Consider the following 19,033-nt stretch of genomic DNA (forward strand, 5'->3'; position numbering starts at 1 on the left):
CAACCTAGAATAATATCAAGCACTGTGTCTGTGCAACAGATAATATAAATGAAATTTACTTGATACATAAATTAAAACTTTTCATGTTAGATAAATATGAATATTTCCGCTGTATTTGGACATTTGCTGTGTTCATGTTTTTGTTGTTAGGGCCGTAGAGTTGGTTCCAACTCATAGTGACCTTATGTATAACAGAATGAAACACTGCCCAGTCCTGTGCCATCCTTACAATTGTTACAGTTGAGCCCATTGCTTCTGCCACTATGCCAATTCATCTTGTCGGAGGACTTCCTCTTTTTCGCTAACCCTCCACTTTACCAAGCATCACATCCTTCTCTAGGGATGGGTCTCTCCTGATAACATGTCCGAAGTATGAGAAATGAAACCTCACCATTCTTGCTTCTAAGGAACATTCTGGCTGTACTTCTTCCAATACAGATTTGTTTTTCGAGCAATTCATGTACTTTCAATATTCTTCTCCAGCACTGTAACTCAAATGCATCAATTCTACAGTCTTCCTAATTATCCACTGTATTAAATGTATACTAGATTGTGTCCACATTTGAAAGTTTCATTATTTACAAACCTTGGTATATAACTGTATATACATGCAATACAGTTAAAAAGTAACTTTACTGAATTCATTGCAGTGGTCAACCTAGTCATCACCTAGGACTAGAGTTCCCATTCATTGTTTACCAGAATGTACACAAGAGCATACCCTTGCCATGATATAAACATGCCAAAGAGCATTGCTCTTTTGGCTAGAGTTGCTGGATCAGCAGATGGCTCTCTCAATCAAAATGAATCAGAGACCTGTTATCTATTACTATAATCCATCTTTTCCCAGGAACTACTCAATTGGGGAGTTCTGGTGTGGCATTATACGATAAGCACTAGGCAGCTAACTACAAGGTTGGCAGTTCAAACCTACCAGCTGCTCCTCAGAAACCCTACACAGGGTCACTAAGAATTGGAGTTGACTCGATGGCATTTAACAACTTAACTCATGTTAGATCCAGTTGTACCTACATATACTTAGAGTACTCCCAAGAAACCCACCAATATAAGAAGTTTTCAATTCCATGGGAGAAGATAGGTGTCGGAGCCTGAACAACCTTATACATGGGCACCCTGGTATGAACTTTATTTCCTGCTGACACGTTTTCAGGCATTGAAGCTGGCATCAATTTCAGTGCCCTGTCAATTCTCTTCCACTGCAGTGCTTGCTTTTCCTTGTGTCCTATCTGCTTGGCATCTGTGGGGCTTTGTTTTGAACCTTAGCCCTCAAAGTGACATCTTTGCTCTTGAATACTTTTCAGAGGTCTTTTGCAGCAGATTTGCTTAATGCAATATGCCAATTGACTTCCATGGGCATTGATTGTAGAGCCAAGTAAGTAAAATGATATCCTTGACAACTTCGATGTTTCTTTCATTTATCATGATGTTGGTTATTGGCCCAGTGATATTTTTGGTTTATGTTGAGATGGAATCCATACTGAAGGCTATAGGGTTTGCTCTTCATCAGGAAGTGCTCCAAGTCCTCTTCGCTTTCTTTCAACAAGCAAGGTTCTGTCATCTTCATATTCAAGTTTGTTGATGAGTCTTCCTCTACTCCAGATGCTGAATTCTTCATATAGTCCAGCTTCTTGTATTAGCTGCTCAGCATACAGTTTGAATAAATATGGTGAAAGGACACAACCCTGGCATATACCTTTCCTGACTTAAACCATTCAGTATCAACTTATTCTGTTTAAATGACTGCTGCTTGGTCTATGTACAGGTGCTTGTTGTTGTTGTTGTTGTTGTTGTTGTCAGGTGCCATCGAGTCGGAACCGACTCATAGCGACCCCATGCACAGCAGAACGAAACAATGTTCAATCCTGGGCCAACCTCACTACCGCTGCCACACTTGAGTCCATCAATGATGCCACCTGGCTGATCCATCTCGTTGGGGGTCTTCCTCTTTTTCTCTGACCCTCCAACTTACCCAGCATGACATCCTTCTCCAGCGATTGTTTCCTCCGGACAGTATGTCCAAAGTAGGAGATACGAAGCTTAGCCATCCTGGCCTCCAAGGAGCACTCTGGCTGCACTTCTTCCAAAACAGATTTATTGGTTCTTTTGGCAGTCCATGGCACTTTCAGTATTCTCCTCCAACACCACAACTCAGAGGCATCAATTCTTCTACGATCCTCCTTATTCACTGTCCAGCTTTCGCATCCATATGAGGCTATTGAAAACACAATGGCCTGGGTCAGGCGCACCCTAGTCCTCAAGCTGACATCTCTACTCTTCAATACTTTAAAAAGTTCCTGTGCAGCAGATTTGCCCAGTGCAATACGTCGTCTGATCTCTTGACTGCTACTTCCGCAAGTGTTGATAGTTGATCCAAGAAGAATGAAGTCCTTGACAACTTCAATCTTTTCTCCATTGATAAGAATGTTGTTTATTGGTCCAGTGGTGACGATTTTTGTTTTCTTGACATTGAGATGTAATCCATATCGAAGGCTGTGCTCTTTAATCTTCATAAGTAAATGTTTCAAGTCCTCTTCACTTTCAGCGATCAAGGTTGTATCATCTGCATATCGCAGGTTGTTAATGAGTCTTCCTCCAATCCTGATGCCACGTTTTTCTTCATAGAACCCAGCTTCTCGTATTATTTGCTCAGCATACAGGTTGAATAAGTATGGTGAAAGAATACAACCCTGTCTCACACCTTTCCCAATTTTAAAACATTCAGTGTTCCCATGTTCTGTTCAAACAACTGCTTCTTGGTCTAGGTACAGATTTCTTAGAAGTACAATTAAGTGTTCTGGAATACTCATACTTCTCAATGTTGTCCTTATTAACTATGAAATAATAGGAGTCATTGTGTGGTGCTGCAAGTTAATGCGCAGGACTGCAAGATCGGTGGTTCAAACTCACCAGCCGCTCCTCAGAAACCCTATACAAAGTTATTAGGAGTCAGAACCTGGACAGCACTTAACAATCATAACAATACCAATGTTATCATAAAAAAACTCTGGATAGCATTGCAAATAATGGGAATTCCAGACTAATTCATTGTACTCATGTCATCATGTGGAACCTATACACAAACCAAGAAGGTAAAGTTGTTAGCTCTGGATATCCAAGTGGTCCAGCTTAGCCTCACCCTGAGTGAGAGCCCAAATCCCTGCCATGGCCATAGAGTCAATTCCGACTTATAGGGACTCTACATAGGGTTTCCTAGGTTGTAAATCTATACAGGGACAGAAAACCTCCTCTTTCTACGGAAGAGCTGCTGGTGGGTTAGAACTTCTGGTCTTGCAGTTAGTAGCGTAACACATAACCCAGCAGATGTCAATTTAGCCCAGTCTTCCTGGGGCTACCATCTCTGAAGTTCTGAGCACTGAGCTACCACACACAATCCCTCTGCTCAAGTAAAGGCAGAAGCCTTGGGGACCAGTTCTGGGTCTGGGAGTCAAGGACTGGATCCTACAATGGAGAAATAGGGAACTCTGCAACCCAGGATGCTAAGCTTCCACCCCTACCTGCCACCTTTTCTTTCCTTAGTTGCCCACACCCCCACCATTCCCTACTCTGAGCTCCTCCCTCAGTCCCTTCTGCAGACCACAGACCTTTCTGTTATAAAATTGTTGACACATTTTTTTAGCCACCATTTGCTAAACCCCTGGTTTATGTTTGTCTCTCCAGCTCCATGCACAATGTAGACCTACTGGGTGATGGCTGAGTGTTCTCTTCCACCTTCAACACAGAGAAGAAAATGGAATCTTAAGTATCAACCAATATATCTTCTAAAACCCTGCTCACTGGCCATTCTGTATGTCCATTGCATCTTCCCCCAACCCTACAAAGGAAGTCAGAGGGAGAATTTGAGGCCCAGGGCTTTAAACAACTTGCCAAAGAAAATGGAGTCACCAGCCAAGTCTCAGGTTCTTGGCTCTGCCACCCCCATGGCCAGGAAAGTCTGAGCATCCTGGGGAAACGACCAAGATCTCAAAACCTCAGATCCTCAGGTATTTCTTCTTGCTGTTCCTTCTGCATACAGTGCTCGTTCCTCTTCACCTGGCTGATGTATCCTCATCCAGGAAACGTTCCTAACCACGTCCCTATGAGTCTACCTGTACTTCTCAGGAGAACAGTCCACATTTATCTCTGTACTGTCTTCTAAAAGCAAAGGTGTTTGGTGCCTGCACTAGCTAGTAAGAGCTAGAACCCAGAGACCACACCCAGCTGGTTTACCCTTGTCTCTTCAGCTCCATGTACAAGGCCCACAGCACATTAGAACCCTTACTGGGTGATGTCTGAATGAATGATGGCTGGCTCTCTTCCACCTTCAATTTAGAGAAGAAAATGGAATCCAAGTATCAAGTAGTTTGTGGTATAGCCTGCCCAGGAAGGAAGATGTTTAGGACATTACTTCCCAATGCAGAATTCGGGAAGAATACAGACTGGATTGGGACCCCAGCTCCACCATGCATTCTAGGAAATGCAAATAAAGCCTCTCTTTCCCTGTGGAATTCTTCTGTGTCCCAATGACCCTCCTTGCCAAGTTCCTAGCCCTATGCCCACCTAACCAATGAGCAGACTTCTTTTCTCTCACCAAGGGCAACAGGTCCCTTGAATCAAGGAAGGACTCTGCCCTAGAAACCCCCTACACCTGTCCCCATCCCACTCCTTCCCTCACTGCCCCTAAATCCAGTTGCCAGGATCAGTAAGTTCCCACGTAAACCTCCCCCTAACACCTCTTTTCGGAGTTGAACTGTGTGAGTTTGCCTTCTGGAATGCTAGCTGGAGATGTGAGAACAAGGCTGGGGCATTTTCAGGCTCCCTCAATTCACAGCGCTATCTCCAGGGTCCCTTTATAGCCTGTTTAGGGAGTCTGCCCCTCCCGCCCCCGTTGTCTTTCCAGCGGCCTACTGGCCCTCCCCGACCCATTTCCTGCCCCCACCCCCACCCTCGGTGCTATTTAAGGCTCCCGGCGGCCGGCGCCGTCCTGCAGGGCTCCCTCGGGCGCCGAGCCTGGCGATCGTGCGTCCCCACTACTACCTGGGCAGGCCCGACAGACAGGCGGTGAGTTGGTGGGCCGGAGGTGCCACCTACCGGCGGGGGTCGGGCGGCTGGCCCCTACCTGCCCGGTGCTGCGGGACACGCGGTGAGCAAAAGCACCGGCTATGCTAATTAAGCCACCGCGCCTGACCTCAGGCCAGGCTCTTGGATTACCGCATTTCCTTACCTTCTTTCCTGGAATCCTTTTGACAACCTAAGAAGTAGGAATCCTGGTGTGGCGCTATAGAGTAAGCAATGGAGTGGCAGTTCAAAACCACTAGCCTCTCCTCAGAAACCCAAGACAGGTTTGCTATGAGTCGGAACCGCCTCGATGGCACTTAACAACAACAACCAAAGAAACAAGAATATTTTTGTTTCTGTTTTTTAAGAGAGGGGACTGCGGCTCTGAGAGCTCTTACTATCCAAGAAAGAATGAGGCAGGTTTCGAACCCCTACTGGTTCTGGGGCAAGGCTCTAGCTTTGTTCCTGGGAAAAGGCTCTCCTCATTCCCATTCCCTTACCTCCCTCCCCACCGCGTTCCCCCAGACATCCTGGGAACTCTATGCCCTGTGCCCCCATCTGCAATGATGATTCCTCCCAAGAGTCAAGAATTTGGCAAAGACCGCTTGGTTGGAGGGTGGTGCGGGGTGCTGTGGAGGAAAGTGAAGAGGGAGAGGACCAAGTGTCCACACTTAAGTTCAAGGTGGTCATTATTGCTGACAGGTGGGGCTGATGGAAGATGCTACCTTCTAAAATCTCTCCCATCCCCAGGCCTAAGCTAAGGTTAGAGTGAAGTCAGCTGGGTGAGAAATGAGAGCGGGGCAAGACCCCCTGAGAAGCTAAAGACAGCACACTCCACTGTCTGCAGGTAGTCAGCTTTGAGCAGCAGGAAAGAAGGCATGTCACAGTTGTGTGACCTTGGATAAGTTCCTCAAATTCTCAAGGAGCCTCAAATTGATCCAGGTCTCTCTAGGCTGTGTTCATCCTGGGGCTCTCTGACTCGGAAGAGAGGGACATGTAAATGGGACTAGGCAGGTTCCTCATCATAACCACTGACATTCAGAGAAACAGAATGTAAGGATGCAAAGAGCTTAGCACCCGTCACCCCAAAATTGCCTTTGGGTCTTGTCTGCGACTGGGTGTGAGACCCCAGACTAGTCTCTTCCCCTCCCTGAGCTCCTCTGATCCACAGGTTCCCGTCCTCAGTGGGTTTCCCTGTAGATACAATGGGATGGCAGGCCTCCTTACTGACTTTGCTCTTGGTCTCCCCACAGAGGCCCAGAAGCAATGGGGGACTGGGGCTTCCTCGAGAAGTTGCTGGACCAGGTCCAAGAGCATTCAACCGCAGTGGGCAAGATCTGGCTGACGGTGCTCTTCATCTTCCGAATCCTCATTCTGGGCCTGGCCGGTGAGTCCGTGTGGGGCGATGAGCAGTCGGACTTCGAGTGTAACACCGCCCAACCAGGCTGCACCAACGTCTGCTACGACCAGGCCTTCCCCATCTCCCACATTCGTTACTGGGTGCTGCAGTTCCTCTTTGTCAGCACACCCACCCTGGTCTACTTGGGCCACGTCATTTACCTATCCCGGCGCGAGGAGCGGCTGCGGCAGAAGGAAGGGGAGCTTCGGGCATTGCCGGCCAAGGACCCTCAGGTGGAGCGGGCCCTGGCGGCCATAGAGCGTCAGATGGCCAAGATCTCCGTAGCTGAAGACGGGCGCCTGCAGATCCGAGGAGCTCTCATGGGCACCTACCTGGCCAGCGTGCTGTGCAAGAGCGTGCTAGAGGCAGGCTTCCTTTATGGTCAGTGGTACCTCTATGGCTGGACCATGAAGCCCGTGTTCGTGTGTCAGCGTGTCCCCTGCCCTCACCTCGTGGACTGCTTTGTCTCGCGCCCCACGGAGAAGACCATCTTCATCATCTTTATGCTGGTGGTCGGACTCATCTCCCTGGTGCTCAACCTGCTGGAGTTGGTGCACCTGCTATGCCGCTGCCTGAGCCGGGGCATGAGGGTGAGACAGAGCCAGGAGGCACCTCCAGCCCAGGGCACCTCCTCAGACCCTTTCCCTGAACAGGTCTTTTTCTACCTCCCCATGGGCGAGGGGCCCTCGTCCCCACCATGTCCCACCTACAATGGGCTCTCTTCCAGTGAGCAGAACTGGGCCAACCTGACCACAGAGGAGAGACTGGCTTCTTCCAGACCCCCCCTTTTCTTGGACCCACCCCCCCAGAGTGGTCAGAAACTCCCCAGCCGCGCTAGCAGCTCTGCTTCCAAGAAACAGTATGTGTAGGTACCTGAGGCTTATGTTACCCAGCAAAGGGTCTCTGGGGAGTCAGGCTGCCTTGGATACCCTCTCCTTTAAGATGGGGGCCTCACTGCACGTTTTTGAACACCTGGGGCCTTCCAGGGACCAGAGGGCACCCTAGCACCCACTCCAGAGCATGCTTTGTGCCAGGCATGGGCAGAACTGACTTAGGGTGCTCTTGACCAAGGATGTTGTGGACCTTCTGGCCTTTTCAACTGGTCCAGAGGGTTGCAGAGCCCACTAGACTACTCCCACACTCATGGAAGATTTCATCTTGACCCAGGTGGTCCTCACACCTGCGCCTCACAGGAAAGTGCTGATCTAGGCTGCTGGGTTGGCCTTCATCACGCAGATAGACAGAGCCTGTGCTGGTGGGCCATGGGAGACAGGGGAAAGTTGTGGGTCTGGAGCTGGCTCTGTCAAGAGGACTGGGGCCTTTTTCCCATCACTCCTTCCCAGTTCCGCTGTTTATGCTTCTAAAATAAACAGACTTGATCACAAGGTGAGTGTGTATTAATGCTGTCGGGATGTGCCGGACAGGGGTAGGGAGTGCAGTTATTTTTCCCAGGCTTCCTGAATAATCTCTTTTGCCTACACAACGCCAACTCCAGCCAGCACCTTCAACCCTCAAACTCTTAACATTCTGACTCTTGGCAGTCCAGAATCCTAAACACTGTCTTTTGAAGTGTTTCAGGTACCAATCACTCCTCTTCATCCCCACTGTCCCAATCCCAGCAGCGTGTCCATTCTTCAATAGCCAAGATCATCCTGCCCACATGCCCAGACATGTTGCTGTCCAAACCATGCTGCCTCCTGCAATATGCTTTTCTTCACTGGACGCTTAGCTCCTCAAGCAGACTGCTGACTAAGTTCTTCACAGTCCAGCTGAAACGGACACTGCACCCCTCGCCCACCTCATCCTGGACCCCTTGGTATTTGGGGAGAGAATGTTTAGGCCACTATCCCCTTCCAGCTTTTGTGCTTTCTGATCTGCCACCAGGAAAAATAAAAAACTCAAAGGCCTACATTGTACCTCCTTTCCATGCACTCAGAACTCAGAACAATGGTCCCTGGATGGTACAGTTAACATGCTCAACTGCTAAACAAAAGGCCAGGAGCACCCTAAGTTTGAGTCTACTCAGAGGCACCTCAGAAGAAAGGCCTGGCAATCTGTTTCTGAAAAATCAGTCATTGAAAATCCTTTGAGCACAGTTCTACTCTGATAATGCATGGGTTCACCATTAGTGGAAATTGACTTAATAGCAACTGGTGTATAGAAAAGTGGAGAAGAGAGTCCAGGTGAGGGACTGAATCTTGCCTCTGAGTGCCATGAAGATAGTGGGAAAAAATTAACAATTTGAATGAATCTTGAAAGGGGAGAAGGAACTGGCCTGGGAAGGGAGGTGAACACTGAACATAAAGAAAACTGCAAGGGCCTAGAGGAAGGGAGTGGTCTAGGGTGAGGTTGGTTGACACTTCCTCATCTGTAACATTAAACAAGATGTAGTGCTAAACATGATGCTCTTCGAGGTGAAAGAGTGATGCGGGCATGAGAGAGCGTTCAAGTAGTGGTGCTCGGGGCTTAGCTGACTATCGTCCCCTTCCCAGGGAGATCTGGAGTCTGAGTTGGAGAGAATGGTTATCCATCTCCTGTGACTGTGTGCTTGTTACTGCAGCAGGTGGGCAACTTGGCCCTGTTCTGCCAGATTAGGCCTCCAAAGAGCTCTATATCCCCCAACTCAGAGCTAACTCCCACACAGCTTCCCCATCAAGTCTAAAGGCACAGTGTGACATGTTACAGGGCTCTCATTCTTCCGGCCTTCTGAGCCCTTAAGACCCAACCAGGCAGCCTCCTCATTGTTCTTCAAACTCACCCTTTGCCGGTTTGGAACACTTTCAAACCCTACCAGTCCTTTAAACACTGTGTACTCTGAAAAAAGGCTAAAGAAAGACCAAGATGAAGTTTGCCATTAGAGGGGCCTGAATTTAAACCGTCTCCAGCTTGCACAAGCTGTGCCATCTAAAATCCATCATTTATTCTCTAAGTCTGTTTCCTCATCTGCAAAATATTAGCTGCTTCATAAGTGCTAAGAATAAAATTTCTAGCAGTTCATACAATAAAATCCAGCCTGCCTCCTCCAGGAAGCCCCTCTTACTCCCCCAACCACCCCACCACCACCACCAATGACCTCTGTCTCTCGGGGATTGGAACCACTGCTGACTACTTGCCTAGCTCATCTCATTTGTTGTTTTTAGGTGCCACCGAGTCGGTACTCACATACTTATCTCTCATATTTCGGACATATTGTCAGAAGGGACCAGTCACTGGAGAAAGATCATCTCCTCATAAACACCTAGATATTGCCAGGGAGATACATTAATTCCCCGATGGGCCTAGCCCAGCATTCTCCTTGGTTGTGAAATGAGCAACGGCGTTAGACTGGGCAGAAAAGAGGCTGTTCACTTGTTGAAAGAGCATGACTCCAGGAATCTTCTCCCCAAGCCAGGGTGAGAGGCAAGAGGCTATTGCCAGAGTTGCTCTCTGAGTCAACTCCACCTGAGGGCACTTATGTTTCCGGTGCTCTGTACCTATCCTAGTTTGGAAAGGTAGAAGAAAGGTTTAAGTGAATGAGGAGGGTATCCTTCCCCTCCCTCAAAGGTCACCAGTTCTGAGCCCAGTGTTGGGACTGCCATGAGGCTGGGGCTCAGGAACTTGGACCTTCACTAAAGCTGGTATCAGGTGGCCTATTGGTCTAGGGGTCATGAGTGTTATGTCCTGAGTATAATGAGGATGATAGTGCAGTGGAGGTGATGACATCTGCAATGAAGAGTGACTATAAATGTCACCCACTTCCTGGCCACACCTCTCCTCCAAGCACTGGTGCTGGAAGGCTGATGTATTAAGTATCCCCTTGGGGACATGGCCAGGATTCACCTCTCGTGTTCTTACCTTTGCTTCCTGCTTCCTCCCACAAGCCCATCGCTCACCATCACCATAATCTAAGGTGACAACAGGCTGTGCTCAGCACATAGGAAGAGCCATAGTCTGGAGCCAGCAAGCTGATCTGGTGCCCATCCTGTGGCTCGTCCCCCTCTCTGGGCTTCAGTTCCCCATTGTCAAATGAAGATGAAAAGCAGGTAGGTGGCATTCAGGTGTGGATAACTTGTCACTAATCGTTGGCCTGAACTTCATGAGTGATGTGCAATTTCTCATATATCAGAAGATAACTCAAGCTGAGCTCTGTAATAAGATCAATCCCCACTACGTTGTTGTTGCATCACTTGACGTCATCTTAGCTGTGACCCATGTTCTTGTTGTTGTTGTTATGTTACATAGAGTTGGTTCCAACTCATAGCGGCCCTGTATAGGGTTGCCAAGGAATGGATGGTGAGTTTGAACCACTGACCTTGCAGTTCAAACTGACCTTGAGGTTTATCATGCAGTGCCACGCCAGGACTCTGTGACCCATGGGAGCATATCAGTGTCATGGGCCTCACAGTAACAAAGCAGGGCTAACAAGCTGGATGCTATCAAGTTTCATCACAGCCCAACTTGCTGGCTCACTGACCTTTGGGCTGCTGACCTCACAGTTCCACTGCTGGCCTCCAGTGCCTTAACTGGGGGGTCCTTTATTTCCTTTCCACAGCCACCTCAGTGTGACTGTTGACATTTGCAAGAAGAGGTACCCACCACAGGATTGTTGGAACATGGTTCTCCATCTTACAGCTTCTCCCACCAGCCCTGGGTCTGACCCATGGGCTCAGCTGCTCTTTTCTATACAAGCCTGCAGCCACATGCAGAAAGCCACCCGACCTGTCTTACGCTCTTCTCCCATGCCTCCAGGTGACTGTTTTCAGAGGTCTTAGCCAGACTACTGATTGTCAATTTTCCTTAACATACAAAGGGGTTTCAAAAAGTTAATGGAAAAATTCCATTATCTTTTCATTCCATTTTTTCATGAATTTTGAAGCATACTCATATACTTCTAAAACATACTTCAAGTGCTAAGCATGGTACTCCAGGTGAGCAGAATCCAGATTATCATCTCTTTTACCCCAAAACATAAAGGACCAATGAGGGGAAGAGAGACCCTTGGTGAGATAGATTGTCACAGTCACCTTAACAATGAACTCAAATGTTCTGTTGATCAGGAGGATGATGCAAGTCTGAGCAATATTCAGTTTTGTTGTACATAAAGTCATCATAAGTCAAGGTAAATTCAGCATTAGCTACTTATCTATCATAAAACATGTATCTCTACTGATAAAGTCTAAGATGACATTTTTTAAATTTACTTCACTTTTTTTTTTAAATTTCTCTTCTTCCTGTTTGTTTGTTTGTTTGTTTTATTGAACAATGGAGAAGATGCAGTCTACATTTTTCCTCTTAATCTTGATTCTGTTCTTGCAACTCTAACATAAACACATGAAAGTAAAATTCAAATGCATAATACACTTTGAAACAAGGCCTAAACATCAAGTAACACAAGTACATTTAAGCCACTGAGCAGAATTTGTAGGAATATTTCACCACGAGCAGAATTTGTAGGAGTATTTCACCAACAGTAATGTAAAGAACAAGGCCTAAATGTACATATAAGAGCTCACTTGAAATCTAAGGTATACTGTTGTCAAGAATCAACGAGTTGGTTCTAATGCATAGCAACCCTATGTAGGATTTCCGAGGGTTAGCTGGTGGGTTTGAACTGCTGATCCTGTGGCTTCCAATCCAGTGCTGGTCCTACTTTATGTCACCTTTAACATAAAAAAAAAAAAAAAAAAAAACCCTCTGATTATAAAGATTATACATGATCATAGTAGACCTGCCATACAGAGAGGGAACAATCATGAGTATTCAGAGGTAATTCCTTCCAGTCCTCTTCTATACATATTTTTAAGCACAAAATCTGAGTAAGAGTGTACCTAAGGAGCTTGTGTGGACCAAGTGTTTTGCAATGAACTGCTAATCTAAAAGTTGGCAGTTCAAATCCCACTCCCAATGGCTCCATGGAAGAAAGGTCTGGCAAGTTTCTCCCCTAAAGATTACAGAGAAGAGAATGCCAGTGAGCTGTTCTACTCTGTAACACAGAGGGTCACCATGAGTTGGGAGCCGACTCAACAGCAGCTAACAATTGCTGCACCTACAGTTTCCATGAAGTACCTACAGTTTCATATTCTGCCTTTTTCACTTTACATTAAATCTTAAACCTTTCCTCCATATCATGAAATGTCTTTGGAAACCCCAGTAAATGTCTCTATTGTGTGGTTTTGTCATTATCAACATAACCATGACCCTGCTATTGGCATTTTTTATTGTTTGCAACTAATTATTCTTTATTATAAATTGCACTGTGATGTAGATGTCTGTGCATAATGTTTTCCAAATTTCTATTTCTTTAAGAAAGGAAGTATCAAGAATGGAAACTACTACTGGGTCAAAAGATATGAAGTTTAAATAAAAACTATAAGGGTGTGTGTTTTTTTTTTTGTTTTTCTTGTTATGAAAGTAATTCATTGTTGATGACATCAGAACAAAACAAAAACTCCAAGCCAAATGCAAAAAGTAAAGGCACTGGACACGTCTAGGAGTGACTGTGAAGATGGAGCTAAAAACTGGGGACCTGGCCACAACTCCCCTGATCCATTCTGAGCAGCTAGTATACCTCCTCCCCACTCTGCAGAAGAATGGACCGTTTCTTCTCTGATAGAATAGAGTCTCTGAGTGGAAACCTACTGCGTAGTTGAGGTATGAGTAACAGAATGAAGACAGAGAAATTAGTGGAAGTTTCCATACTGTAAGTAATGACTCCCAGAATGCTGGTGGGGAGACAAGGCTATAAACAGAGGGAGGACACACATTAGCCTAGAGGTCTTGGAAGACTGCATGGAAGAGGTGACCTTTAGTGCTAAAAGATGAGGAGGAATGACGAAAGGAAGAGATGGGGGAAAGCATTCCAAGCAAAGGGAACAGCATATTCTAAACCTCAGAAGAAGAAGCAAGTGATTCAATATATTCATTGCTTAGGGTCATTTTTGATGTTGTTGCTGTTAAGTGCCGTTGAGTCAGTTCCGACTCATAATGACCCTTCCTAGGGTTTCCAAGAAGCGGCTGGTGAGCTTGCAGTTCAAGTCAACTTTGCAGTGCAGCTCATTAACCAGCAGCACCATACCAGTACTGATAAATACTGCCAATTACTTCCAAGAAAAAATTACATATATATTTTTTTTTTCAACAACATTGTATGGAAGTGCCCACTTCAAAGCACCCACACAAGCATTATTATAATTTTTAACTCCTTTGCTTGGTCTTTGGTCTTGGTGTTGATGTTGGTAGGTGCCGTTCAGTCGGTTCCTACTTATAGCAACCCTGTATAGAGTTTCCAAGGAGTGACTGGTAAGTTCAAACCACTGATCTTTCAGTTCAAACTGACCTTGTGGTCCAGTGCTTATCCTACAGCACCATACCAGGACTTCTTTGCTTATTAAGTAAACAAACAAAAAAAACTTTCAATAGGTAAGCTTTGAAACTAGTGGTTCTTAGCATTTTAACATACTTCTCCAGCATTTCTGTTTTTTTCTATCAATTTCTTTTTGCCCATTTTTCTATCAGATTTGTTCAATATAGAGAAGATACCAACCCTTTATCTGGCAGATTTGTTATAAGTAATTTTCTAAACTTGCTTTTTTGTCTTTTAATCCAGAAAGTTTTTAATTTGTATGTAGTCAAATTTATTCACTTTTCTCATTCCATTGATTTTTATGTCTGCACAGTTTTCTCCATTCTAAGTTTATTTTTAATTTTACATACTTAGTGATTTAACCCATCTTTAACATAGTAGGTAACAGATAAATGTCAAATAAAAGAAAAGATTGAACAAATAATTTTAGCATGTAACAGAAGATAAAGCAAATAACCAATGGATGCATCCAGTAGCACTAAATGGTGATATCAACTTTACTATCTATTACATCTTTATACATAAAATGGTCAGATTTCTTGTCGATTATCATTCTGCTCCATTGATCTTTCAATTTCTGTGATTAAGACGCTGTAAGCTCAGCACTGGACTTCGAACCAAAAGGTCAGCAGTTCAAACTCACCAGCTCCTCCTGGGAAAGCCTATTCAAGGTCCCTGTGAGTCAGAACCAACATGACGGCACTTAAGAACAGCCACTGTTTTTGGAGTTCTGGTGTGGCGCTGTAGAATAAGTACTGAATTGCTAATCATAAGCTCGATGTTTCAAACCCATCAGCCACTCCTCAGAAACCCTCTATAGGGCCCCTGTGAGTCCTAACTGATTTGAAAGCACTTAACAACAACAAAACTCTTTTTTATTAGTAGAACTTTGAGTCTATTCCAACTCTTAGAGACCTAATAGGACACAGGAGAACTGCCCCATAGTTTTCCTATGCTGTAATCTTTGTGAGAATTTTCTAGGCTATAATCTTTACAGTAGCTGATGTTGTTGTTGTTAAGTGCCATTGAGTCTATTCCGACCCATAGCAACCCTGTATAGGGTTTCCGAGGAGCAGCTGGTGAGCTTGAACCGCTGACCTTGCAGTTCAAACAGCTTTGCAGTCTGGTACATTAACCTGCAGCGCCACACCAGGACAGTAGCTGATAGCCAGGCCTTTTCTTCTGCGTGCTTGAACTGCTTACCCTTCTTTCAGTTAGCCACTGAGGGCGAACCAGGGTTCCTTAGCAGCTGTGTAACACATTTTAATATTAGATAAGATGCATTTCCCTTTATTACTTTACTTTTATTCAGAATCCTGGAAATCTGACATAGGTCTTGTTATTGTTGTTAAGTGCCATTGAGTAGGTTCCAACTCATAGCGACTCTGTATATGGTTTTCAAGGAGCACCTGGTAGGTTTGAACTGCTGACCTTGTGGGCCTAGGTGGGTGTTTAGAGAGTCTTCTTGGAGGAATCTGGCATATCCAAAAGAGAAGGCTTACATATTTTGGTACTAGGCTTGGTCAGCTAGAAGGCTGTAGAGTGAAGATCCCAGTCAGTAAGCCCCACCCTTTTTAGTGACCCTTTCTTAAACATGAGCACATGGTCAAAGATGCCAGGTATTTAAGGAAAGCATCCATCTTGAAACATCATCAAACAAAACAGAATAAAGCTTTCTAGAAGAACTAGGAATCATGCCTAGAAAAAAAAAAAAAGCATTTTGAAAAATTATCACTGCCTTGCTTAGCAAAATAAAAGGAAATAAAATAATTCACTAAAAAAATCCTGCAGTGAACAACAATAAAACCAAGGTCTTGGAAATCGTAAAACACAATAACAGAATATTTAAATGCAACAAAAAGGTTGATGGAAGATAGTTCTCCACCCCCTACAAAGTAGAATAAAAAGACAAGCACATAGGTATTATTAATGATTTGTTAATAGTAGTTTTAGAATCAGTCTAAGAGGTCAACTAATAGGAATTCCTGAAAAGGAAATAGAAAAAAATATATGAGTGGAAGTGATCAGAGAAAATTCCAAAGTTTTGGGTTGAGAGGATCACTGTGTGTTCCATCCAATAGATGAATACAAGTCTACACTATTGGGAATTCTTCAAACAGTGAAGACAAAGAGTGTCTACACGTTTCCAAAGAAACAGCACAGCTCATACACAGTCTCAAGACTCAGAATACTAATAGGTTTGACAATAGTACTGGAAGCTAGAAGACAACAGTGCAACATCTCCAAAATTCTGAGGAAAATGACTTTCAACCTGAAATTCTATAGCCAGGCAAACAAGCAATTAAAGTGAGAGGGTAGACCCTGGATATAGATTGAATTGTGTCTCCCCTCGCCCCAATTTAAGTGTTGAATTCCTTGTGCTTGTGAATGTGACCCTCTGTAGAACTAGGGCTTTTCTTCCATACTGTTAGTAACACCATAGCAAGGAAGGGTGAATCCTAAGCCTAATAATTTCTGTGTTATAAAAGAATTAGATTGGACACAGAAACCCCTACAAGGGAAAACAGATATCACATGAGAATCTCCTAAAAGCCAAGGAGACAAGGAACACCCAGGACTACTGGTAAGGAAGGAATTGGCTGGATCCAGATCCTGATTTGGACTTTCAGCCTCCAGAACTGTGAGAAAACAAATTTCTGTTAGTAAAACCACCTACTTGTGGTATTTGTATTATAGCAGCCCTAGTTACTAAAACCACCACTTGTCTGTCAGTTTGTCGTACTGTGGTGGTTTATGTGTTGCTGTGATTCTGGAAACTATACCAGCAGGGTCACCCATGGTGGACAGGTTTCAGCTGAGACTCCAGAAAAAAGACAGACTAGGAAGAAGGAAAAATGGACTACTTCCAAATATTTAGTCACTGAAACTTTATGAATAGCAGTGGAACAGCATCAGCATTAGATTATTGACTACTGAAACATGGTGAAGAGCACCAGAATATTGTCAGATATAGAGCTGGAAGATGAACCCCTCAGGCTGGAAGGCACTCAAAATACGACTGGGTAAGAGCTGCCTCCTCAAACTACAGTTGACCATGATGGCGTGAATGGAGTAAACCCTTCATGACCTTCATTTGCTGATGCGGCACAACACAAAATGAAGAGAAAGAACTGTAAAAATCCATTAATAATAGGGATATGGAATCTAGGAAAATTGGAAATTGTCAAAAGTGAAATGGAACACACAAACATTGATATCCTAGGCATTAGTGAACTGAAATGGATTGGTATTGCCTTTTTGAATCTGACAACCACATGGTTCACTATGCTGGGAATGACAAATTGAAGACGAACGGCATTGCATTAATCATCAAAAAGAACCTATTAAGATCACTCATGAGGTACAATGAATGCTGTTTGTGATTTGATAATATCCATACGTCTACAGGGAAGACCAGTTAAAAAATAATATTAGTCAAATTTATACACCAATCACTAAATCCAGTGATGATGAAATTGAAGAATTCTATCAGCTTCTTCAGTCTGAATTTGATCAAACATACAATCAAGATGTATTGATAATTAGTGGCGATTGGACTGCAAAAGTTGGAAACAAAAAGGAAGGATCAGTAGTTGGAAAATATGGCCATGGTGATAGAAATGATGCTGGAGATCACATAATAGATTTTGCAAGACCAATGATTTCTTCATTGCAAATACCTTTTTTAAACAACATAAAAGACAACTATACACATGGACCTCACCAGATGGAATACACAGAAATCAAATTGACTACATCTGTGGGAAGAGAGGGTGGAAAAGCTCCATATCATCAGCCAAAACAAGACCAGGGGCAGACTGTGGAACAGACCATCAATTGCTCATATGCAAATTCAAGCTGAAGCTGAAGAAAATTAAAACAAGTCCATGAGAGCCAAAATATGACCCTGAATATATCCCACCTGAATTTAGATATCATCACAAGAACAGATTTGATGCATTAGGCGCTAAAGACTGAAGACCAAAAGAGTTATGGGATGACATCAAATACATCATACAGGAAGAAAACAAAAGGTCTTCCAGGAGACAAGAGAGAAGTAAAAGACGAAAATGGATGTCAGAAGAGACTCTGAAGCTTGCTCTCCAGCATAGAGATGCTAAAGCAAATGGAAGAAGTGAGGAGGCACATGAGCTGAACATAAAATTTTCAAGGTCAGCTTGAGAAGACAAAGTCAAATATTATAACAAAATGTATAAAGACCTGGAGTTAGAAAACCAAAAGGAAAGAACATGCTCAGCATTTCTCACACTGAGGGAACCGAAGAAAAAATTCAAATCTCGACTTGAGGTATTGAAGGATTCCATGGGCAAAATACTGAATGATGTAGAAAACATCAAAAGAAGATGGCAAGAACGACCCCTGGATCAACCAAAGCCCACATATAGCTGCATCCCCGCGTCCAGTGCTTGTGCTCTGCTGCCGAAGCCACCATACCCAAGAGAAAGGTTGAAGGGGATACTAAGGGAGATAAAGCCAAGGTGAAGGATGAACCTCAGAGGAGATCCACAAGGTTATCTGGTAAACCTGCTCCTCCAAAGTCAGAGCCTAAGCCTAAAAAGGTCCCTGCACAGAAAGGAGAGAAGGTACGCAAAGGGAACAAGGGAATAGCTGATGCTGGCAAAGATGGAAATAATCCTGCAGAAAATGAGATGCCAAAACAGACCAGGCACAGTAAGCTGGGGATGTCAAGTGAAGTGTGTGCCTTTTTGATAACTGTGGACTTCTGGTTACTGTATTTGAGATACTATTTTTTTAATCAAATTTTATAAGCATGCAGAATTTTGTTTAAAAAAAAAAAAGAAAAAGATGGAAGGAATACACAGAGTCACTGTATCGAAAAGAAATGGCTGATAGTCAACCATTTCAAAAGGTAGCATATGATCTAGAGCCGATGATAACAAAGGAAGAAATCCAAGTTACATTGAAGTCATTGGCAAAGAACAAGGCACCAGCAATTGATGGAATACTAATTGAAATCTGTCAAAAAAAAGTGATATGGCACTGGAAGCAATCACTCATCTATGCCAAGAAATTTGGAAGACAACTATCTGGCCAACTGATTGGAAGAGATCTGTATTTGTGCCCATTCCAGAGAGAAGTGACCCAATGGAATATGGGAATCATTGGGCAATATCATTGATATTCCTTGTGAGTAAAGTTTTACTAAATGTAATACAGAAATGGCTGCAAGCATA

The 19,033-nt window shown here is 44.2% G+C and overlaps 1 protein-coding gene across 1 annotated transcript; it reads left to right on the top strand.

The window, feature by feature from the left end:
- The first annotated feature begins 6,342 nt into the window (after window positions 1–6,342).
- Window positions 6,343–7,364, top strand: GJA4 (gap junction protein, alpha 4, 37kDa). Its single transcript, XM_006867516.1, has one exon. It carries the CDS (start codon window positions 6,343–6,345, stop codon window positions 7,342–7,344), a length of 1,002 nt encoding a protein of 333 aa, XP_006867578.1. The 3' UTR covers window positions 7,345–7,364.
- Window positions 7,365–19,033: the final 11,669 nt, after the last annotated feature.

The sequence above is a fragment of the Chrysochloris asiatica genome, unplaced genomic scaffold, assembly GCF_000296735.1.
Source record: "Chrysochloris asiatica unplaced genomic scaffold, ChrAsi1.0 scaffold00106, whole genome shotgun sequence".
Lineage (NCBI taxonomy): Eukaryota > Metazoa > Chordata > Mammalia > Afrosoricida > Chrysochloridae > Chrysochloris > Chrysochloris asiatica.